The 24,652-nt window shown below is 37.4% G+C and overlaps 1 protein-coding gene across 11 annotated transcripts in view; it reads right to left on the reverse strand.

Moving 5' to 3' along the window:
• Positions 1-24,652, reverse strand: part of DENND6A (DENN domain containing 6A) — a 48,464-nt gene that overhangs the window by 18,847 nt on the left and 4,965 nt on the right. For 4 of the 11 annotated variants that reach the window (XM_023755730.1, XM_006090874.3, XM_023755726.1 and 1 more), the window contains exons 2-9: positions 18,143-18,181; positions 18,000-18,042; positions 7,498-7,610; positions 4,951-5,031; positions 3,392-3,497; positions 2,718-2,797; positions 1,242-1,292; positions 422-477 (exon numbers count right to left, since the gene is read on the reverse strand). In XM_023755730.1, coding sequence (XP_023611498.1) covers positions 422-477; positions 1,242-1,292; positions 2,718-2,797; positions 3,392-3,497; positions 4,951-5,031; positions 7,498-7,610; positions 18,000-18,042; positions 18,143-18,181 — 569 coding nt within the window. The remainder of the gene's footprint in view (positions 1-421; positions 478-1,241; positions 1,293-2,717; positions 2,798-3,391; positions 3,498-4,950; positions 5,032-7,497; positions 7,611-17,999; positions 18,043-18,142; positions 18,182-24,652) is intronic. The other 7 variants (XM_023755725.1, XM_006090875.3, XM_014457709.2 and 4 more) reach the window with 7 other exon arrangements.

The raw sequence follows: 24,652 nt of genomic DNA on the forward strand, positions 1-24,652 counted from the left end.
AAATACTTAAAAGTGCATCGCTAAAAAAAAAGTGCATTTAAAAAAATTTAATCCTCATTGGGGGATATGTTTGAGTTTAGAGAGAGGGAAGCGGGGGAAGGAAGAAAGTGAGAGAGAAACATTGATCGGTTGCCTCCTGTACATGCCCCAAATGGGGATCAAACCCCGCAACCTAGATATGCGCTCTGACCAGGAGTCCAACCCACAACCTTTTGGTGTAAGGATGATGTTCCAACCAACTGAGCCACACAGGCCAGGGAATGAGTGCATTTTTTTTTATATCATTACAATACCAAAGCTTGTAACATGCAGTCAAGATGAAGCATAATGATTATTTTCCTAAATTTCATATACAAACATTCATTTTCTAAAGAAATTTAACATCAAAAAGCAAAAGCAGTTAAAATTTTTTACTCTATACCTGAAAAGATCCACTTCATGAACAGTAGATAAAACAACAGATATGTGTGTGTCTGCCTAAGAGATAGAAAAGAAATAGAGATGTCATTAAAATGTACAGAAATTGATTTTTTAAATAAACCTATTTATCTCATGATCAAAAAACATACTGCTCTATCTTTTAAGATTCTCTTCCTCTAGGGAAAGCTACAGAAAATGGGTCTGACCCATCTCCCCTAAACAGCAGAAGATCAAGGAAACATTACATGGTTAAAGCATTAATTTAATAGCCAGATGAATTCACGACTGTATGAAATACTACCATAATACTATATGATATATATAACAGACAAAATTAGCTTTCCTACTGCTCTACATTTTTATTCAATTCAAAGAACAATGGAAGTGCTAAGATACTAGTTAAAATGTCTCAGGTGAAAAAATTCAACTCCACCCTAGAACAGATGTAGCTTTGAGAAAAATGAAAGGCAATCATAACTACAGAATCCTTTTGCTTGAGTTTGCTAAAACCAGAAGTCTGCTGACCACTCTATAAGAGGCTTTTTAGAATTAAATCTTGCTGAAAAAAATATTTACTTTCCCCTTGTCCTCACAATTACAGTATAAATTCTGAGTTCTCAACAGTATCTACCAGAGAAAGAACAAGAAAAATATCTGAGAAACATTAGAAAGTTTACTATCAATTCATTAACATATTATTTCATAGGATATTTCAGTACTATTCAGAATTGTATCATAAACCCAAGACTGCATTTGCTAGTTTAAAATGCCTGTTAAAGAGACTCTCTGTGCTGGTTTATTCTACCACAGTACCACACTACCTGCACTATTTGAGTTGTCCCAGGTTTGTCATGACATGTGGGAATCCGTACCTTAAAGAGAAAGGAGAAATTAACTTTGGTAACAAAAGAATGTCCTTTATATAATTTGCCAGTCCCACCACAGAGGGATCAGAAATGCTCTATCCTGCTGCTAAAAAGGTACACTTAGCACTACCTAAAAAGCCATAGAAACAAAGTATTTATGTCAGATTAAAAAACTGAGGTCATATTTATTTTCAGTCACAGCAAAAGGTAAATGCACCAAGGTCTCCATATTCCCACACACACAGAAATCACTAAACCAATGAGAAGCAAATGTGCTGAAAAACAGAAAAGGGACATCAACTTCATACCGCTTCCAGTTTATTGTTCCAATCTTTGCTTCATTAATATACACACACCCAAACACACCCTTCCAAGCTTGCCAAACTATGGGATAAATCCCATAGGAAACCATGAAAACTCTCAACCCAGGACTACAAGTACTACTTTTGATGATTTCCCAGGGAAAAAAACAAAACACAGGAAAGAACACATTTAAGAGAGCATTGCCAAAAATAAATCCAACAAGAAAATTAAATGCAAAAGCACTTAGAGCCCACTCAAACAAAGCCTAAGAGCAAAATGCAAATTTATTTTAGAAAATGAAGGAAAGAAAATTTAATAGAGAACAATACCCTGGAATGGACATGTTTGGTCTGACATTACATATTAAGAAGATCATTTAAGACTAAAAAACAATGGCTTTCCTAATTTCTTTTAATTTTTAGTAATTCATACTTGATCCTACAAGTATGTTGCAATACCACCCATCTCTGGAGAGCCATAAAGTAGCAGAATTCTAGGTGGCATTTACATGCACATGTATTATATAAAAACTAGAGGCTCGGTGCATGAATTAGTGCACTGGTAGGGTCCCTCAGCCTGGCCTGTGCCTTCTCGCAAACCAGGACCCCTCAGGGGATTGTCAGACTGCTGGTTTCAGCCCGGTCCCTGCAGGTAAGGCTGAGGGACCCCACCAGTGCACGAATCCATGCACTCGGCCTCTAGTATGCATATATAAGATCTTTGGTTAATCTCTTCCTGCCCTCCCACCTCCCTCCTTCCCTCTGCGATTCATCAGTCTGCTCCATGTTTCCATGCCTGTGCATTGAGCGTCTACCCTCTGGTGGTCAGTGTGCGTCATAGCTACCGGTCAAATGGTCACTTAGGCCTTTATATATATAGATGACCCCCCTCATGCAAACTTTACAGGAAGATGGGACTGGTGTCCCTGGAGTTGTATGACTAATGTTTTTGTGCAGCAGGATGAACTGGTATATCTGTAACTCCTCACATAAAATAAAATAATAAAATAAAAAAAACAAGTGAAGGCAATAACAAGATTGGATGTTATTAGGAAGTTAAAAAGCAAAACTCATGTATGAACGCTTACAGATCTTTTAAAAAGGAGACAAATGAAATATAAGTTATTACCTTCATTACCACCCCCATAATAGGCAGGTATAATGTTTTCCCTGGCACTGGGGCAGGCCATCGATCAACATCATTACAAGCTGTAAAAACATAATAAAATTCTTCCTTAGTATAAATGGAAATATTAAAATATGAAAAATAGCGTATTAGATTTTAGAACTCTACTTTCTATAGGGCAGGACAAATATACTGGGAAGGTTGGAAAAGAGGTAAAAAAAAATAAAAGCAATGAAAATACCTTACATTTCACCAGAAATACACCTCTGCTAGGATAAAATTGGTTAATATATTTTTTAAAGCAACCAAATAACAGGTTTAAAGGAGTTTTTCTATTCATTTATTACTACTAAAATTAGCTACAAAAGCACACCACTTGGCAGAGGCCTTCTCTCTGCATCAAGCAACATAAGGATTTCTGTTTAACGTGCTAAGTATCAGAAATGTCAACTCAATATTTGTTTATTATTGTCCCATGGTGCAAATGGAGATAATAAATGATACAGTTTTTGGTGTTTCTAGGTAAAGATGCCAGAGAGTAGTTTTACATCTCTCTCCCACCATAAAATTCTTAACTAAATTTTTAAAAGGTCAACTTCATTATTATCAGACCATTTCCAGTAAAATTTTTAAAACTCCTTCATAAAGCTACTTAAGTCACACAATGTTTAACTTACCTGCTTCCAAATAAGGTTTGCTCTTTTCAAAATACTCTGGTGCTATCTGTTTGAGTACAGTGTGAAAAAAATGAATATAAGGTAGTTTGCTGATCAAAACCAAGGACTGGAGGGAAAAAAGAAACAAGGTGTTGTTGTTTTTTAATTTTCTAATGATTATAATTTAAATTTGTCATTTTTTACATCAGCAATTACTAACAATCTAAATTCAGCAAAAAGTGTGGATTTTGAAATAAAAAGGTTTTTACAGTATATGGTTAAAAGGAAATATAAAACTATAATCGCAGAATACAAGAAGTTTTAACCTTATTACTACACTTTAAGAACATAAAAAGCATACTGACCAATTTTCCTTCTTTCCAGGAAAAAGAATTTCCTGTAAACAGACTAACATCATGGATAATTTCTAAAGGCTAGCTACTAATATCATCATCAAAACAATATCAGGAATTAGCTAAATAAATTATTCCTCATAAGGAAAGAGCAAATTGTGATGCTTTTTCAAACTAAGACCTGTAACTGTTATTATTTTATTTTTTATTGAATTCATTGGGATGACATTGGTTAATCAAATTAAGTGAGTTTCAGGGATACAATTCCATAAACACATCATCTGTATATTGTATTGTGTGCTCACCACCCCAAGTTTCCTTCCATTACCACTTATTCACCCTTATCCTCTCCTATCTCCCAATATTTTAGAGTTCAATGGTCATAGCCACATACTTAGAAATTGTGGCTTTACAGTTTAATCACTTCAGATACAGATTATGCTGATCTTGTTTTTTAAATCTATTTTTCTTTAAATTTATTTTTTACTTTTCAGTCCAGCATCAATTACTGGTCAGGGCATACTCCAGTTACAAAAGGTAAAGGTGTGTTTCATTAGTTGGGACTGACTTGAAATCAACTGATTTTTTTTTAAAGAAAGTAAAAGATTGTACATTTACAGTAAAAACTATACCTAGATGTTGCTAAAGTATATTTACTGACTCTTCAAAAAAAGTACTAGTTGTAACTATATTATAATCTGTTTATTCTTTCCCTTATTCTAAAACGTAACAATTAAGTAGATTCTGCCCTGACTTGTGTGGCTCAATTGGTTGGGTGTCATCCCATGCACCAGGAGGTTGCCAATCACGGGCACTTGCCCAGGTTACAGCTTGATCCCCCATAGGGGGGCTTACAGGAGCCAGCTGATCAATATTGTGCTCTCACATCGATGTTTCTCTCTCTCCTTTCCCTTCCTATCTCTAAAAAAATCAAAAAACTCTTTTTAAAAACTAAGCAGATTCTTCTGGCTTTTGACAGTTTCATAAAAAACTGTAAGTTATTGTCATGAATATACTACAGAGGCAGCAGAAAGGTAAAATTTAGTAGCAGATAAAAATCTAGGAACAGATGTTTATAATCTAAAAAAACACAAAGATAAAATATAAATTCTAGTAAGTTTAAAAATAAAATATCAAAGACTTTAAAGACTATTCATTCTGATAGTTTCTATCTTTCTAACCATATTATAAAAATATTTTTTCTATTATAGTGTATCTGAAAATTACCTTTTGAAAATAGCCTCTTTTTAGAGTTTTGTCTCGAACTTGTCGGAAATACACATATCCATAAAAATAAGCAGGATCCTTCTACGAAAGAAGTGACAAATGAAAAATATAATTATGTGTAGCCATCCTTTATTATTAACATTAAGTTCCTTTATAAACCCGAATGGAGTCATGAAGTATACACAAAGAGGTAGTTATGCTTTTCCACCAACACAAACAACAATCATGACAGTAACAGCCAGATAAAAACCTAACTTGCCCAAAGATGAAATAATCATTAATAAAGTCATATTTCCCCCTGTAACTTACTCTGTTTATGTTCTTTATTCATAGCTGTACTAGTTAAAGGGAGTTATGAACAATTAAATTGTTTTTCCCCAATGCTTTGTATAATTTTTTAAATCCTGCCTATACTTTTGCATTAGGGGACAGTCTTAGTAAAATGAAGTGTCCTAATGTAAAATTTCGAGAGAGATACAAAAGGAGTTAAATGCCAATTTGAATCTTATGTAGCCAGTAATGTTTTTACCCAATAATAATGAGACATTGGAATATTTATCAACATACAATTTGAAAGGAATTACATTCCAAAAAACTTAAGTTTTAACATCCTAATGGAATAAATTTTGGCCTGGTTCCTCATTTGATATTTTTTAAACAAATGCTTATCGACCGACCACCTACTCTGAACAAGGCATTGTGTTAGAGAAGATAGAAAGATGCATCAGACACAGTTCCTAAAGGAGATCACAATCTAAGAGGAATAAGAAAAGTACAAAAATGACCATTATGGAACAGGAGGGCAGGTACAAAGCACTGTTACAAAGAGGTCAAGGGGGAAGAGATTATCTCTGTCTATGTAGATCAGTAAAGATTTCATGGAGACACCTAGTTTTAAATTGGGCAATGAAGGATGGATATGTTTAAACAAAGACAAAGACATTCCAGGTTTAGGAGTTTCAGCAAAAAACACACAGAAAAATACAAGCTATCCCGGAAAAAATATGGCACATGTATAGGAAGGGTAAAAAGTTGGAAACTGGAAAGGTAAAGGCCTTATTTTGGAAGGCCCAGAAAGTGAGCACAAGGAAACAGTACTATCATTAGCTCTTTGTTCATTAAACAATGCGTAGTCATTTTAGATTTTACTTATTTTTAGATAATACGTATGTACATTTTAGCTGGGAACACTGTGCAAGATATATTGCGTTGGAATATCTTTGGGCAAGTTTCAATCCTCAATAACCCTTAATTCCCACATCTGCAAAAGGAATGCTCTCAGAACACTACAGAGATTAATGAGATAATATATGCTTATTGATACAGTGAACCTAGAACATAAAAAGGTCTAATAAATGTAGTGATTATTATCATCAATTGAAAGAATATGTTAATAGTGAAAGCAAAAGGTCATGGAAAGGAACAGATGGCTATAAGAGACATTTCTTTGGCTAACTGGGAGAGGGTTCCTGTCATTAGCAAAACCAGTTAGGTATACTGTAAATGCTGATTGTAGGCAAACTAAAGTTCATATTGGATGTGCTGATAGCACATATAGATGGAAATGTTCCTCACACAGTTAGAAATGTAAGTGTGGGTACAAAACAGAAATGTATGCTCTGGAATAATCGGAATTAAAATTATTTTTAATAAATAATAATTTAAAAATAAAGCTCATTAAAAAAATCAAAAAGAGAATTCTATCATAAAGTAGGTAGGGATTAATTACCACAGGGAATCTTCTACTCTGGGTGATATTTACTGGTATAAGACTACCCTATCTCCACATCTAAACAAGGAGTTATTTCCCAGCTGGTGTGGCTCAGTGGTTGAATGTCAACCTTTAAACCAGGAGGTCACAGTTCGATTCCTGGTTAGGGCACATGTCAGGGTTGCGGGCTTGATCCCCAGTGTGGAGTGTGCAGGAGGTAGCCAATCAATGATTCTCTCTCATAACTGATGTCTGTCTGTCTGTCTCTTTCTCTCTCTCTCCCTTCCTAAAATCAGTAAGAATAAAACTTAAAAAAAAAATTTAAGCAAGGAGTTATTGCCCAGGCCGGGTGGCTCAGTTGGTTGGAGTGTCATCCCATGCACCAAAAAGGTTGCAGGTTTTTGGTCAGCACATATACCTACATTGTGGGTTCAATCAATCCCTAGTTGGGGCCAATATGGGAAGCAACTGATCGACGTTTCTCTCTCACATCAGTTTCTCTCTCTCTTTCCTTCCTCTCTCTAAAATTAATGAACATATCCTCGAGTGAGGATTAAATATAATAAAATAAACAAGGAGTTATTAACAAATGAAAGAAAATTACTTCAGCATCCTAATCAATTTCTCTAACTCCCAATGGGCATTACATTTCAAGAACAGTAACTTTATAAAGTCTCCTTCACTCACATATTGAATCTATATGAATCAGATTTAGGAAATTCAGCAGTGTGATATAATAACAAAACAAAAGCAAAATGTTTCTGAATGCTATAAGAAGTAACTGAGTTTTAAAGTTTCCTCTCACATAGACATTCTTTTATTACTACTTTTCCAACCTTTAAGTAAACTGGTAAATCTTTGTCAAATTGATCCAGGAAACAATGCAGTGACACACTCCTCCCAGAAGACTGTCGAAATCTAAAACAGAACTGGGTATCTCCAAGACAACCTAATGAAAACAAAAATGAAATAAATTTAGGATAGCACAGTATAACACTTACTTATCCAGTTTCATTAAATGTTAGAGTGGCAAGGGTCCAAGCATCATTTAAATCCATTCCATCATGTTTTAGAGGAGAAAAAAGAGATCCTGACAGTTCAAGTGACTTGCTCAACACTATCTTCACTAGTTAGAGGCAAAGCCATTAGTAAAACATGCATCCTAAATCCTGCATTATTTTTCCTATTCCATTTTCCCCATGTAATTAAAATTACTTAAAATTGTTTGCATGTAATGCAGACTCACAAGTATAATAATGAGCAAAAGAAGCCAAATACAAAATAATACATAGTTCAAATCCATTTATATAATTGTTTAAAAAAACAAAAGCAGGCAAGCCTGGCCAGCGTGACTCAGTGGTTGAGCGTCAACCCATGAACCAGGAGGTCATGGTTTGATTCCCCGTCAGTGTACATGCCCAGGCTCAATCCTCAGTGTGGGGCGTGCAGGAGGCAGCCAATCAATGATTCTCTCTCATCATTGATGTTTCTCTCTCTACCCTCTCTCCCTTCCTCTCTGAAATCAATAAAAGAATATATTTTAAAAAGCAGGCAAAAGTACAGACTTTAGAGATGCTTGGTTGGGTGATAAAACTATAAACAAGCAAGAAACTTATTACTGTAAGAATCAGGGTAGTGGTTATATTTGAAAGGGGAGGGAAACAGTGTTTGGAGGAGACATATGGGGCTTTTGAAGTTCTGTATTTCTTGACCTTGTATGTGTTTTATATTTCACAATGAGAATTTTTTTTAAAAAAAGGCATAATATAGCCGAATCAGAAAGAGCTCAAGTAATAAACTTACTATTTTAACTAAAAATAACTTTTTAACCTTTAATCATTTTAGTAAACCTCTTAAAACATGTAAACTTTACAACTAAACTGTCAGGCAATAATTACAAAAAACTGAATATCCTAAAAAGACAGATGAAAGTAACTTGTCACTCAAATTTTTCCCAGTTACTATATTTAAAATAGGATTATATTAAATATAAAATGTGCTCAAGATTTTATTATTACTTATTATGCACAGAAGTACTTTAGCACATGAAGTTCTTAACAAAGGAAACAGAAACTTGGTAATATGTTTTTCTTTTTAAAGAAAATACACTTTATTATAATTCCTTATGAAGTTAAAAACAGAGGCAGACCCCTCTAAATAAAGGATTGTAAAACAAAGGGCCACTCCATTAAAAATCAAATAATCTCAAACACTGAAAATTTAACATAACAAACAGGATCCTCAGATGGCATTCCCGCTTCTAACATGTAGTCCTCCTACAGTCACAGTTATAGGGATTATATTTAGCTTCTGAATTCTCAGGTGGAGAAAGATAAGCCATGTGATTTTTTGAGTAGCAAAAACTGATCATTGCTCTTAACTTTCTGGTTGATCTTCTTTCCAATGTATAAATTTGCTATTCCTGATCGTTGGGGTTGGGGGGAGCACCTTGTTTATTTGCATTATTTCCATACTTATTCTTACAGGAGCTGGATGGCGGGGACAACACAGAGCACAGGTATTGAAATTTCAAGAGTGGAGAACAATGACATAAAGATGATTTCAGACATAAAAAGGAGACGATCCCCTGAACCTCAACCCTAATGTTACAATCAGAAGGATGATACTGAAACTTGGTATTATGAAAATCAGAGGTTACAAGACACTGGTCTCCCAGAAACATTACTTCAAGGGCCATAAGTAGATCATTATCCATTGCAATTGACTTGACACTGGCCAGGAACAAAGAGGGGCTACATTATACATAAATTGGTGTTCTCCAGAGCAAGTCCAAATCAAAGAAAAAAGGAAGTACAGCCCTCCTAAAACCAGAAAAACCTTCATCTGGCCAGAGCACCAATATGTTTTTTAAAAAGCAACTCAGTGCCCTGGCCAGTGTGGCTCAGTTGGTTGGAGTGTCATCCCATACATCAAAAGGTTGTGGGTTCAATTCCCAGACAAGGCAAATACCTAGGTTGCAGGTACACTGAGAAGTACACACTAATTTCTCTGAGACCGTTATAAGATAGAACAGGAAAATGCAATGGATTTTAAGAAAGAGATATGATAGCATCTGGAAAATGTAAGAAATACTAAGTTTTGTGGAAGGGAAGTAATGAATCTCCCATAGCCTTAAATTCCTACCCACCTGGTTCCATTCCCAAATCATGCTGTGAGAACTTTCCAGTGACCAGCTGCACCCAAAAGCTATACAGAATTGGTCAGGAGGCAAGTTTACCAGGTCAAAAAGGCTTTCATAGTGCCCTTGTGAACTGAGGTAAATGTTTCCTATTTTATTTTCAGAGATCTGTCCATTCACATATGAAAGATTACTAAAGAAATATCAACTACTGCCCTAGCCAGTTTGGCTCAGTGGATAGAGCATCAGCCTGCAGAATGAAGGGTCCTGGGTTCTATTCCAGTTGAGTGCACATACTTTGGTTGCAGGATCAATCCCCAGCCCTGGTTGGGGGCCTGTGAGGAAGCAACCAATCGATGTGTCTCTTTCACATTGATGTTTCTCTTTCTCTCTCTCCATCTCTCTCCTCCTCCTTTCCACTCTCTCTAAAAATCAATGGAAAAATATCCTCAAGTGAGGATTAACTAACTAACTAACTAAATAAATAAATATCAACTCCTGCCAGACCAGTGTGGTTCAGTGGTTGAGCGTCAACCCATGAACCAAGAGGTAACTGGTTTGATTCCAGTTGCAGGCTTGATCCCCAGTATGGGGCATGCAGGAAGCAGCTGATTGATGATATATTTCTCTGATTGATGTTTCTATCTATCTATCCCTCTTCCTTCCTTCCTCTCTAAAAATCAATAAAAACATATTTTTAAAAAAGAAGAAATATCAACTCCTTGTCTGGCTTTGTTGAGAACCTTTGTTCTCCATCCTGACCTACCATCATCATAGGAAAAGGGGCATTACAGATTGGCAACCAGGTTTTTTCACTTTTGCATTGCAGAAAATGATACCTTAGAAAGGGTAGAGCAATTCTGATACCCTACAACCTCATCAAAAATAAATTTATGGCCCTAGCCAGTTTGGCTCAATGGATAGAGCATTAGCCTGAAGACTGAAGGGTCCCAAGTTCGATTCCAGTCAAGGGCACATGCCTGGGTTGCAGGCTCCATCCCCAGTAGGGGGTATGCAGGAGGAAGCCGGTCAATGATTCTCTCTCATCACTGATGTTTCTCTCTCTCCCTCTCCCTTTCTCTCTGAAATAAAAAATGTACGTATATTTTTTTAATTAAAAAAATTTATCCCTGGCCAGCGTGGGTCAGTGTTGAGCATCAACCTATGAACTAGGAGGTCACGGTTTGATTCCCTGATGGGGCACGTGCCCAGGTTGTGGGCTCAACCCCCAGTGGAAAACATGCAGGAGGCGGTTGATCGATGATTCTCTCTCATCATTGACGTTTCTCTCTCTCTCTCCCTCTGTCTTACTCTCTAAAATCAATAAAAATTAAAACAAGAATCTATTTTGTCAGTATGACCTGTTTAGTTTGTCTATATAACAAGAGACTGCAATTCTACATAAGCAACCTAATGATAACATGTACAAGATGGTTAATGAGTGTGATCATGAGGAAAAAGTTATAATCCGAGGAAAAAGAAGCCACAATCAATGGGATCTAGTCACAGGTCTGTCAATAATTAGCCTTCTAGAAGTCACTTAACCTAAGCTTCTCAATTTCCTTAACAAAAGTAAGAAGTATCAGAAGATAATCACTTAAAGTCACTTTCAGCAGTTATATTCAATGATTTTAAATAAAAGTTGCCCAGGCCAGTTTGGCTCAGTGGATTGAGCATCAGCCTGCGGACTGAGGGTCTCGGGTTCAATTCCAGTCAAGGGCACATGCCGGGGTTGCATACTTGATCCCCAGGGCATGTACCTCAGTTGCAGGCTTGATCCCCAGCCCCAGTGGGTATGCATATGGGAGGCAACCAGTCGATGTGTCTCTCTCACATCTATGTTTCTTTTTCTCTGTCTCTCCCCCTCCCTTCCTCTCTCTCTAAAAATCAATGGAAAAAATATCCTCTGGTGAGGATTAACAACAGTAAAAAAGAGCTAGCCCTATCCTTGGCATTCAGTTCTTTATAGCCACTCTTCCTGTGATTAAAGTGGTTAAGTTGGAATTGCTGGGAAGTGGAACTTTGGACCAGGGCTTCTCAAAGTGTAGTCCATAGACGGGTGCCAGTATACAAATCTTGCTACTGATCCATGATGAAATGAATATCCAAACTGAGAATAAATATTTAGGAACTCTTACAGAAATTTGATATTGTCATGACAAATCTGGACTTCATTTTTCTAAAAATTTCTTTTAACTGTATTTTATAAAAACATTGGTCCACTAGATTGGAAATTTTTAAAAAACCCAACTGGCTGCCCTAGCTGGTTTGGCTCAGTGGACAGAGTGTCAGGCCATGAACTGAAGGGTCATGGGTTTAATTCCAGTCAAGGTCACGTACCTCAGTTGCAGGCCAGTTGGGGCGTGTGTGGGAGGCAACCAATCCAAAATTCTCTTTCACACCAATGTTTCTCTCTCTGTGTCTCTACCCTTCCCTTTCACTCTCTCTAAAAAAAAAAAAACCACAAAAAAACACCCTGAGACAGAACCAAGATGGCAGTATAGGTAAACACCAATACTCACTGCCTCCAACAACAACATCAAAATTACAACTAAGATACAGAACAACCTATCATTCAGAACCTCCTGAAATCTGGCTGAATGGAAGTCCTATAACTACATAAGTAAAGAAAGCACACTGCGACTGGCAGGAGGGGCAGAGGTGCAGAACAGGCTGGTTCAGCACCCACGTGTGTCATTTTTTTAATTGGGAGGTATATCGTGGCTGTGGGGGCCTCCCATGAGAAGAGAACCCAGCCCTGTATCAGACCCACAGCCCAGGGTTCCAGAGCTGGGGAGAGAAGTCCCCGTACCTTCCGGCTGTAAAAACCAGCGGGGATTGTGGCTGAGTAACACAGATGCTGCTGGAAACCCAGGCAGTTCCTCTTAAAATGCTGGCACACCAACTTACACAGGCTCACTTCCTCTGAGGTCCAGTGCTGGGGCAGCAGTTTGGGGGGATCCAGGGATATATGGGAGGACTGGATTGTTTGGCATCAGAGCAAGAACTCGGCGGTGGCTTTCTCCCAGACAGAGGTGCTCACAGGGGTCATTGTTCCTATGCTGAGACGTTCCTCGTTGCAGACCTGACTGGCAGCCATATCTGAGTTTCCATCAAGCTGGCTCAAATTGTTTATTTCTCCCTGGTGATTCCCTGAGACCCCACCCCATCCAATCTGCACCCCACCCAAGTTTTGCAGCCATTTTTCCATATGTATGGTCTGTCCTGGCTCAGGCTTCAAAACTTTCCTAAAATATCTCAAACAAGCAGCAGCAAAGTCAGGGTGCCCCATACCTCTCAACAAGAGACCCAAGATAAGGCACTAGCGCCAGCCTGCCTTGCTTCACTCTCCTGGGCACTTCCAAGGCCATACAAGTAGCAGCAATCTGTAGATAGCTCTGTAGCTCCTGCTGGATGACCCCAGGCAGTGGCTGACTTTGTACCTCCCAGGAGGCCCCAAGCCAGTGCACCTGGTGGACAGCTTCAGACCATACCAGATTACAATTCTATACATCCATAAGCAACACACTCAAGGAGCAAATTCAGTGAGCACCAAAGCCCCATTGAAGCAAGTCCTGCTCCATAGGGTGTCTCCTGCACAGCAGCTCTTCCATTGTAGTCACAGCTGGTCCTCAGAGCCAATTGGCCTGGGGGTCAATTCCTCCCAGTGACACCAACAGCAATCAAGGTTCAACTACAACAAGACTGTGCAGACAGACGACACAGGGGTGCACCTAGAATGCCCAGCTCAGGTAACTGGGGAGGCTGAGTCACTGGGCCCCACAGGACACCTACTACACAAAGCACTCTACTCATTCCAGGAAATGTAACAGCTCTACCTAATGCATAGAAACAAATACAGGGAAGCAGCCAAAATGCAGAGACAAAGAAACATGTCACAAATGAAAGAACAGAAGAAATCTCCAGAAAAAGAACTAAATGAAATGGAAACAAGCAGATACTAAATACAGAGTTCAAAACAATGGTTATAAGGTTTCTCAATGATCTTAATGAGAGCTTCAAGGGACTTAGTAAGAATTTTAAGGATCTTAGTGAGAACATCAAAGACGTGAAAAAGGACTAGTCAGAAATTAAGCATATACTAACTGAAATAAAGAATAATTTACAGGAATTCAACAGTAGAGAATCAAATCAACGATTTGGAATATGAGAAAGCAAAAAACACCCAATTAGAAGAGTAAAAAGAAAAAAGTATCCAAAAATATGAAGACAGTGTAAGGAGCCTCTGGGACAACTTCAAGTGTATCAACATCCCTATTATAAGGGTGCCAGAGGAGAAGAGAGACAGCAAGAATTGAAAACGTATTTGAAGAAATAATGTCAGAAAACTTCCCCTACCTAGTGAAAGAAATAGACTTACACGTCCAGGAAGCACAGAGAGTCTCAAACAAGAGGAACCTAAAGAGGCCCACACAAAAACACATCATAATTAAAGTGCCAAGGGTTAAAAACAAAGAGAGAATCTTAAAAGCAGCAAGAGAAAAGCTGTTAGTTACCTCCAAGGGAGCACCCATATCACTGTCAGTTGATTTCTCAACAGAAACTTTGCAGGCCAGAAGGGAATGGCAAGAAATATTCAAAGTGATGAGTAGCAAGGACCTACAACCAAGATTACATTACCCATCAAAGTTCTCATTTTAGAATTGAGGGTCAGATAAAGAGCTTCACAGACAAGAAAATGCTGAAGGAGTTCATCACTACCAAACCAGTATTACATGAAATGTTGAAGGGTATTCTTTAAGAAAAGGATGATGATAAAGAAGAGGAGGGGGAGGAGGTGAAGGAGAAGAAGATAAAAAATATGAACAATAAAATGGCAATGAATACTTATCTATCAACAATTGAATCTAAAAATCAAAATAAACAAAAAAGGAATCTAATAAACAAAGTAAACTGATGAATAAAATAGAACCAGAGACATGGAAACATGAAACAGACCAACGAATCTCAGAAGAAAAAGGGGAGGGTGCAGGAAGAGATTAACCAAAGGTGTTATATGCACACTAGAGGTCCAGTGCACGGCATTCATGCACTGGGGGAGGAGGGCTCCCTCAGTCTGGCCTGCACCCTCTTGCAGTCTGGGACCCCTCAGTGGACATCCCCGAGGGGTCCTTAGCGCTGCCGTGGAGACGGGAGAGGCTCCCACCACCACCACTGCGCTTGCCAGCGTGAGCCCCACTTCTGGCTGAGCAGCGCTCCCCCTGTGGGAGTGCACTGACCACCAGGGGGCAGCTCCTGCATTGAGCTTCTGCACCCTGGTGGTCAGTGCGCATTATAGCAACTGGTTGTTCTGCCGTTTGGTCGATTTGCATATTGGGGTTTTATTATATAGGATATGCATTACCTATGGACATAGACAATAAGGGTGGTAAAGGCCTGAGGCTGGGCAGGAACCGGGTGGAGGGGGGCAATCAGAGAAAAAAAGGGGGACATCTGTAATTCTCTCAACAATAAAGATTTTTTTAAAAAGAAAATCCAACTGGCCTTTTAACACAGATAGTGTGAGAAGCATTGCTTTCAGCACTAGGAACTGTAAAGCACATGACAATGTCCCTGCTATTTATAGAGAAAAAATCTGCTGAGACAACAAATATTGTCTGCACATTTAATCCATCCAGAGCAAGGATTAATCCTTCCCTTGAATTCATAATTATTTGAAACTTTCTCTACTAATGCTGACTTTTCTCTCTGGACATGTTTAAAATATAGTGGTATAGACCTTGGCTACCCATTACAGCTTAAGCCTTAGGAACACTTGTATCTAGACAATGTTAATGATAAACAATAAGGAGGAAAAATAAAATCTGACAAATATTTATCAAAGAGTAGGCATACTTCAAATGTAGGCTCCTAAAGATAAAAACCATTCAAATGGTACAAGAAATCAAAACCTAAAAACAAACCAATTTCTAAAGACACGAAATCTAGGGTGTGTGTGTGGGGGTACAGGGTGGAAGAAGTGAAGGATTGGCAAATCATTCTATTGGGAATTCCCAAAGCATTCTTTTTTACCTATTCAGCATACCAAAGTCTAAATGTTTTACTTTTTAAAGTGTGCACCCCGGAGCCCTGACCAGGTGGCTCAGTTGGTTGGAGTGTATTCCCATACACCAAAAAGTTGAGGCTTTGATTTCCAATCAGGGCACATAACCTAGATTGCGGGTTCTATCCCCGGTTGGGGTGCATTCGGGAGACAACCAATCAATATTTCTTTCTCTCTCTCCCTCTCCCTTCTCTAAAATCTATAAAAACGAAAGTGTGCATCATAGAAACGAACCCTAGACTTTCCTAAAGACTGCTCTACTGTGCCTAGATTTCCTTTCATAACAATAAAAGCTATTTTGGGAAAAATTAAATCCATTTCAAAGTTGGCACAGTAATCCCAACTTCCATTTAATAAAACACTTAAGTGAAATAAACTTTTTGGATAATCACAACTGTGAACAGTGATCTTAAATACACACAAAACTTACAATCTTTTGGTGTCTAGAATAATATTCATCTGTTAAGAGGGCAAGGTGTCTGTTTTTAAGATCTTTTGTCAATTTTACTTCTAAGTGCCAATCATACTTTGAATAAAATAAACCACACTTCATTTGATGTAGATTTTATTAAAAAGGCATTACAAAACATTGGTAGATCACTCAAATGCCTGAAATACTGATCAAATTCTGATTTACACTCAGTTTAACTTCCAGTAAGAAAATAATGTATGGAAAGACTAATTACAAAATTAGAAATGAAAAGGCTATCTGAACACCATATAATAACTTGATGCTCATGTGGAGATATGAAAAAGAAAGAAAGCCATGAAAACCAACTATTAACTGAAAGAGAAGAATGTGCAGTAGAATCTGCTGGAACTCCAAACACATAATCAGCTCATCCTGCAATCCATACAGCTCAGCTTACCCTGAGTCCAGGAAGTCCAATCCAACATTTACTACATTCAAAACTGCATGTGTGGACTTTGTAGGCAAAACTTAATAAAATATTGCAATAATTCCAAGTCAGAACAAATGCCCTACAGGGATCTCTCAAAGGCACCTTTTAATTTTATTTTTACAAAATAGCACTTCTCTTTTACATATGTCATGAAAGCTCAGTTCCAAGCCCTCACCGGTTTGGCTCAGTGGATAGAACGTCGGCCTGCGGACTGAAGGGCCCCGGGTTTGATTCCGGTCAAGGGCACGTACCTTGGTTGCGGGCACATCCCCAGTAGGGGGTGTGCAGGAGGCAGCTGATCGATGTTTCTCTCTCATCGATGTGTCTAGCTCTCTATCCCTCTCCCTCTCTGTAAAACATCAATAAAATATATTTTTAAAAAAAAAGCTCAGTTCCAAATATATAGAAAAAACTCTGGAAGCATTTAGAAGAAAAGGAAAAAAATTTAAATGTCAAATCTCCCAAATCAGATTAATTAAACTAAATTAGTAGAATATTGGAAATAACCTCAAAAGGAAAGGGAACTGGAGTGTCTTTGCTTCAAAAGGTTCTAACTGTGTGTGGTCTAAGAAGTTGAAAGCTCTGGTCATTATAACACGCCTAAAAAGCTGTTTTAAAAGTGAAACACGAGAGGTAACCTGAAAGATTTCAACAATTAGGGAGAGTTTGAGAGACCAGCAAAATCAAGTTAAAATAATAGCAAACACTTATATGGTGTTTTCTACACACCAGACACTATTCCAAGTACTTTCCATATATTAACTCACATAAATTATTGGGTGAAAATAATTGATGGTCATGCTTTATAACCAGATTCACCTGTTGTGTTTTTGTGTGTGTGTGTTTTTAACTTAGTGCTTTTACAGAGTTCTTGGCAAGCTCTCAAACGCTAAACTAAAAGTAAACTACTTATTATAAATCCCCAAACAAAACAAACAAACAAAACAAAAAAATCCCCAAACATACCAATGTTGCTGATTTTCAATCTCTTCACTATTTCAACAGTTTATTTTTCCTGGATGTTTTACCTCATTATAGTTATTTTAAACGTTGAACCAACTATAATCAATAAGACATGACTAAACATCATAAAGCTAGGAATCCAAATCACTGACCTTTTAGGCTGAAACAGTTGGCATTCTAATATGTGGTTTCAATCAATTTTCACATATTAAAGTAAAATCAGTATTCTTAGTAAAAATTCAACAGAAACACCACATGAAAAATAGTTACCTGAATTTGAATCTGGAAAAGACAAATAGCAAATATTGGTTTTCTGAAAAAGAAAACAAAAGCTATATATATTGACACACACACACAACAATAAAAATAAACAAATACAACAGTAAACTATACAGAGCAATATTTTTACTTACTTCTTTATCAGTAAGTTTGGAATGTTGAGGATAAATTACCTAGGAGAAGAAGAGTTAAATTTTATACATAAATATATTGAGTGTATATTATAAACATTAGTAGGTACTTTTAAAATACTATATGGCTACCGTCAAATAGTTTCAAGAAATAGTTCACAAACTTTAACAATGAAATATGTGAGAAGTTGGGAGAATTGAGAATTTATATTAGACCAAAAAAAAAATCTTTTTGACTCAAAGTTATCTCTAAAAGATTGGTGAAATCTTGAGTTATCAAGAATAATTTACTAACTGAATTACCAATAACTCAAAGCTTAATCAAAGTTATCTCTAAAAGATTGGTGAAATCTTGAGTTATCAAGAATAATTTACTAACTGAATTACCAATAACTCAAAGCCCCCCCGCCCCGAGTCTTTTCTTTGGAAGCCTAAAATCTAAAGAGAAACTGATCTATCAGCTGGTATATACTTCAAGCAAAAATAATTTTCAATTGATTCCAAGAAGTAGCATAAATTACTAACTTCTTATTAAAAGAAAAATGAAAAAATAATTATCTGCAGTTTAAGAAATTTCAAAGGCCATCTCCCACCATAAAACCTATCCCACTTCTAATTTCTTTAAATAATTATTGCATTTTTCTAGATAGGTCGGTTTAGTGTCTGCAGTAATCAAAGCCACCTTCTGAGGGAAAATCCTGCCCCATAGCCCCAGCAAAGGAAGGAATAGCCAAAATAGCTACTGTGGAACAAACACTAGTAAACACCAGATCCAAGGGCACCCACTCTACAAGCCAATTATCTGCCTGTATCTGGCTGGGTGTGAAACTACTGCCCACAAGAATATCAGTGCTCCAGTGGACCAATCCAGATTCTCTTGGGAATGTGAAGAAGAAATGAGCAGGTTAGCTAGAGGCTAACAACAAAAAGGAGAGAAAACAATACAAAGAGTAGCTAAATTATGTTAATGTTGGGTTGCTAATGTAGGGATCCATGACTTCCACTTCTGGAAAATCCATGAGTTCTTCCAGTCCCCAAGCTGCTGAGAGCCTGAAAATCTTCCCTTTCTAGAAATAACATATAGTAATATCATATCATAAACCATATTAAAGTAGATTCACATATTTATTTCATTTATTTAGTTCTTACTATCATAGACAAGGCCAGTAGTAGTATCCCCATTTTACATATAAGAAAACTAAGGTTAAAAAAAAGATGGGGAGAATTAATACTTAATGAGCATCTTCTGGAGTTTTTAATTTTCACAACTCTCTCAATTCTCCCCATCTTTACCAAAGAGGGAACAAGTTCACAGTAGCTAAATAACTCTCCCAAAACTTATATATGTAGTAAGTGCCAGAGCTAGGACTTGAATTGAAGTTTGATTCCAAAGTATATCAGCCACCATTCCTCACTGCACTTACAGTAGTGATCATTAACATGCAATCACAGCCCTCAATCCAGGTCTATGGGGAGGGTCTACAGAGCTAGTAGGTTACATGAAAACCATCCACCGTTCCTGAAACACAGAACGACACCAAAGCATATTCTCCCTACTTACCCTGCTTTGTATTCCATGTACTGATCAACCTCACTTAATCTGTCTCCACAATTCATGAATGCAAGAACTGGTCTTTTTTGTTCACCACTCTATCTTGACGCCCAGAACAATCTCTGCTACACAGTAGACACTAAAATATACTGTATGTCTTCAATCAGTGGATATACCTTCAAATTAAGTCCATTCAACAACTAAGTATTTTATATGTAATTCGTTATGTGTAGATACATTTCCCTTGAGATTATTTTACTTTGTTCCCTTTAAAGCAGAAATGGGACGCTTAAAACCTATTTAGCCATATTTTATGAAAATCTCATTGCATTTAAGTTACCCTGGAGTTTGCTGGTCTAAAACATATTGGTAAGCTTAGTGATATGTAATAGCTTAATCTTAGCCTCTAAAATAAGTTTTATGTAAGTGCCCTTCAGATTGTTATTTCCTGCAATTAAAATATCCACTCAAAAGTAAATTCACAGCCGAAACCGGTTTGGCTCAGTGGATAGAGCGTCGGCCTGCGGACCGAAAGGTCTCAGGTTCGATTCCGGTCAAGGGCATGTACCTGGGTTGCGGGCACATCCCCAGTGGGAGATGTGCAGGAGGCAGCTGATGGATGTTTCTCTCTCATCGATGTTTCTAACTCTCTATCTCTCTCCCTTCCTCTCTGTAAAAAATCAATAAAATATATTTAAAAAAAAAAAAAAAAAAAAAAAAGTAAATTCACAGTTTCTTTTTAAGTTTCTTTTTCCTTTCTTTTACATAATCACAGTGACTCTTTTGGACTTTGGTTTCCTATGGTTTAAATATCAGCATGACAATATAGAAAAAGATGTCGGTATGTTTTACCTATATAAGAGTACCTTAAATATATACAACATGTGTATATATGTCTGTGTATGTGTATATTATAAGAAGTTTATATAGCTATATATATTTAAGTAAGCTAGAAGGATATAAAAACTACATAACCTATCAAAAACTGGTTGTACCTTTTAAAAACCGGTTGTACTAGACTGTCAAACAGAATTCCAGAAATTCATTTCAATGTACTCTTTTAGGGCTATCCAGTATTTTATTTTGGAACAGATATAATATTCAAAAAGTAACAGTGTATTATTATATGCTATAGAATTCTAAATGTCCACTCTGTACTTAATAGAAAAGTTCATACTTGATTTTAAAAACCTCAATTAAACTATCTAAAAAAAAAAGTAACCATTGTCAAGTAGCTTGAACTGCATAAATGTCAGTTACTAGAATTATTTTCTATGTATATACTTTATTTCGTGGGGGGGGGGGGGAGTTTAAATATAAGTTTGGGCAATCACTGTTAGTTTAGTCAGTTAGCTCCTGACACCTATAAGGAAATTAATCAATTATCGTTTGGCCCCAGTATCTGGAGTTTTCTTTCTCGCTTGAAGTTTACTTTCTCCACAGCTCAAGCCCAGGCATCTCTGTCCCCCAAGCCACTTGCATTCCTGGGAGGCATCAAAGGGGGACACAGAGCATCAGCTAATGTCATCCTTGTTTTGTTACCTATGATAAGACATCCCATGTTATAACAAATAAGAGAGAGGTGGCCAGGTAATAAGAAAAAAGTTTTATTTCATAGAATTATTAAGGCCTAAAAATGACATAGTATATATATTTTACATTATGATAAAATAGGAAAACATATGCCCCAGAAAAATATGTATATGTACTGAAAAACAGTATTACAAAATGTTTTAAATGGGGCTATTCTCTTTAAAGATATGTCTATTTGCCACTTGCCCTGGATACCCTAACATTTCCACCTCAGTAGGGGAGTAATCGTGGTCACAGGAAAAGGAAAATTAGGAAGACGAGTTAATTTACTGCTAGTATTACTTGGACACGGGGAAAATTCATGCCTGCATGCACCCTAGTTGTTTGTGAATGGATATCTATTACCACGTGGCTGAGTATCTGTCTTCTGAGTATCTGTCTCCATTGCACAACCCCACCAAGCATCCCAAGCTTGGAAGAGACTACATTTCCCCAGAAACACCTGCCTTGATCTCTAACATTAACTCCTGCCCTGGCTGGTGTGGCTCAGTTGGTTGGAGGGTTGTCCTGTACTGAAATCTTGTGGGTTCGATTCCCAGTCAGGGCACATCCCTAGGTTGTGGGTTCAATTCCCAGTCGGGGTGTGTTTTTGAGGGGGGAGAGGGGGAGAGAGAGAGAGAGAGAAAGAGAGAGAGAAAGAAACATGGATGTGAGAGACACATCTATTGGTTGCCTGCTGCACATGCTCCAACATGGGCCAGGGGTCGAACTTACAACCCAGGTACGTGCTCTTGACTGGGAATTGAACCCGAGACCCTTTGGTGCACAGGTCGATGCTCTAACCACTTAGCAACACTGGCCAAGACAGGAATAAATCTTTATGACCATGCATTAGGCAACGGTTTCTTAGATATTGTATAAAAATCACAAGCAATCAAAGAAAACATAAATATACTAGACTTCATCAAAATTTAATACTTTTGTACTTCAAAATACACTACCCAGAAAGTGAAGACATCTCACAGAATGAGAGAAAATATCTGCACATCATATATCTAATAAGGGTCTAATATACAGAATATATAAAGAATACATTTTTTTAAAAAAATGTATTTTATTGATTTTTTTCAGAGAGGAAGGGAGAGAGACAGAGAGTTAGAAACATCGATGAGATAGAAACACCGATCAGCTGCCTCCTGCACATCTCCCACTGGGGATGTGCCCGCAACCCAGGTACATGCCCTTGACCGGAATCGAACCTGGGACCCTTCAGTCCGCAGGCCGACGCTCTATCCACTGAGCCAAACTGGTTTCGGCAAGAATACATTTTGCCCGGCCAGTGTGACTCAGTGATTGAGCATCGACCTATGAACCAGGAGGTCATGGTTCGATTCCTGATCAGGGCACATGCCTGGATTACAGGCTCCATCCCCAGTAGGGGGCGTGCAGGAAGCAGCCAATCAATGATTCCCTCTCATCATTGATGTTTCTATCTCTCTCCCTCTCCCTTCCTCTCTGAAATCAATAAAAATATATTTTTAAAAAAGATATACAAATGGCCAATAAACACATGAAGAGACAGTCAGCATCATTAGTCATTAGGGAAATGCAAATAAACTTATAAGATACCACCTAATATTCACTAGAATGGCTGTAATCAAAAGGACAGACAATAACAAGTGCTGACAGAATATGGACAAATTAGAACCTTCATATATTGTTGATGAAAATGTGAAAATGCAGCCATGGTGGATAACAATTTAGTAAACATAGTTACCATATGACCCAGCAGTTTCACTCTTAGGTATATATCCAAGAGAAGTGAAAACATGTTCATACAAAAACTTGTGAATGAATGTTCAAAACAGCATTATTCATAATAGCCAAAAAAGTAGAAATAATCCTTATTTCCATTGAATGATAAACAAAATGTGATATAGTACATCCATTCTCACTATTAAATGGTCTACCCTCCCTGCTAGATTGATAGAAAATTCAACCATAGAAAGGAGTGAAGTACTAAATACATACAATATGAATGAACCCTGAAAACCTTATACTAAGTGAAAGAAGCCAGACACAAAACGCACAATATCCATTCTTATGAAATGTACAGAATAACCGAATCTGAAACAGAAAGTGAATTAGTGGTTGCCAGGGGCTGAAGGGGAAAAGGGAATGAGTCATAACTGAAAGAAGGGAAATTTCTGGGGCAGCGATAATATCCAGGGTATTTTTAAACCCATGGTAGTGTCATGGTATGTTCACTTTATAAAAATTCATTAAACTACAGACGTAGGATTTGTGTACTTTTTTCTATGTATGTTATACTTAAATGAAAATATTTATTTACTTATTTTTAAAGTAGAAAAAATGACTTGACATCACAGTATTAGGACAGGCTGGGCCTCAGTCTAAGATTCCAGCTCTCTCAAGATCGAAGGTAAATTATGCCACAGGAAAAGCTTGATCAATTTGAATATGAAATGGACAGTGAAGCATTTCTCTCAAAAAAGAATAGCCCTAACCAGTTTGGCTCAGTGGATAGAGCGTCAGCCTGCGGACTGAAAGGTCCCAGGTTCGATTCCAGTCAAGGGCATGTACCTTGGTTGCGGGCACATCCCCAGTAGGAGGTGGGCAGGAGGCAGCTGATCGATGTTTCTCTCTCATTGATGTTTCTAAATCTCTATTCTCCCTTCCTCTATGTAAAAAATCAATAAAATATATTTTTAAAAAAGAATAAAGTTTATATATAATTGTCCATGTTTTACATCAGGCATCTTAGTAAATACAAAAATATAAAGTACTTGTGACAGGACTAACTGGACAAGAGAATGCCCCAGATTATCTCCAGATTGGGATTATACAATTTCATAACAGAATTAGAGATTAGTAACACCAAAGAAGCCTTTGTAAAATCTAGGAGCCTAAGAAGCTCAAGAGGACACTAAAGCTTTAATTCTCAAATCACAGAACTATGAAGTGCTACTAGTTCACAAGGGAATTTAAAGGCTATTATGAGTACCTTGAATATCCTCCTACCAAAGCACTCACTGTTAAATAGCCTACCTTCCCTGCTAAATTGACATCTGATGATGAGGGAATGATCAAGGCTTTATCTCTAGAATATACCAGTGCCCAATAAATACCTGCTGAACAGATGGTTCAATGAGACAGTACAGCAACATACAATTACACATAACATCCATTTCAATTAAAAGAGTAAACTTGCTGATGATCAAATACTGGGGCTACAGATCACTCAGTTAAAGAGTGAAAGAAACAACCCTTCATATAATTCTCTTTATCCTTCTCAGAAAAATAAACAGAAACTGCTAAGATAAAGAAAACTGGTGACTACTCCAGGCTCCACCCTGCTTAGAGGATAAGGGGGAACAGGCAATGACAAAAAAACAGAAGTTGCCCAG

The sequence above is a fragment of the Myotis lucifugus genome, unplaced genomic scaffold (assembly GCF_000147115.1).
Source record: "Myotis lucifugus unplaced genomic scaffold, Myoluc2.0 scaffold_83, whole genome shotgun sequence".
NCBI lineage: Eukaryota > Metazoa > Chordata > Mammalia > Chiroptera > Vespertilionidae > Myotis > Myotis lucifugus.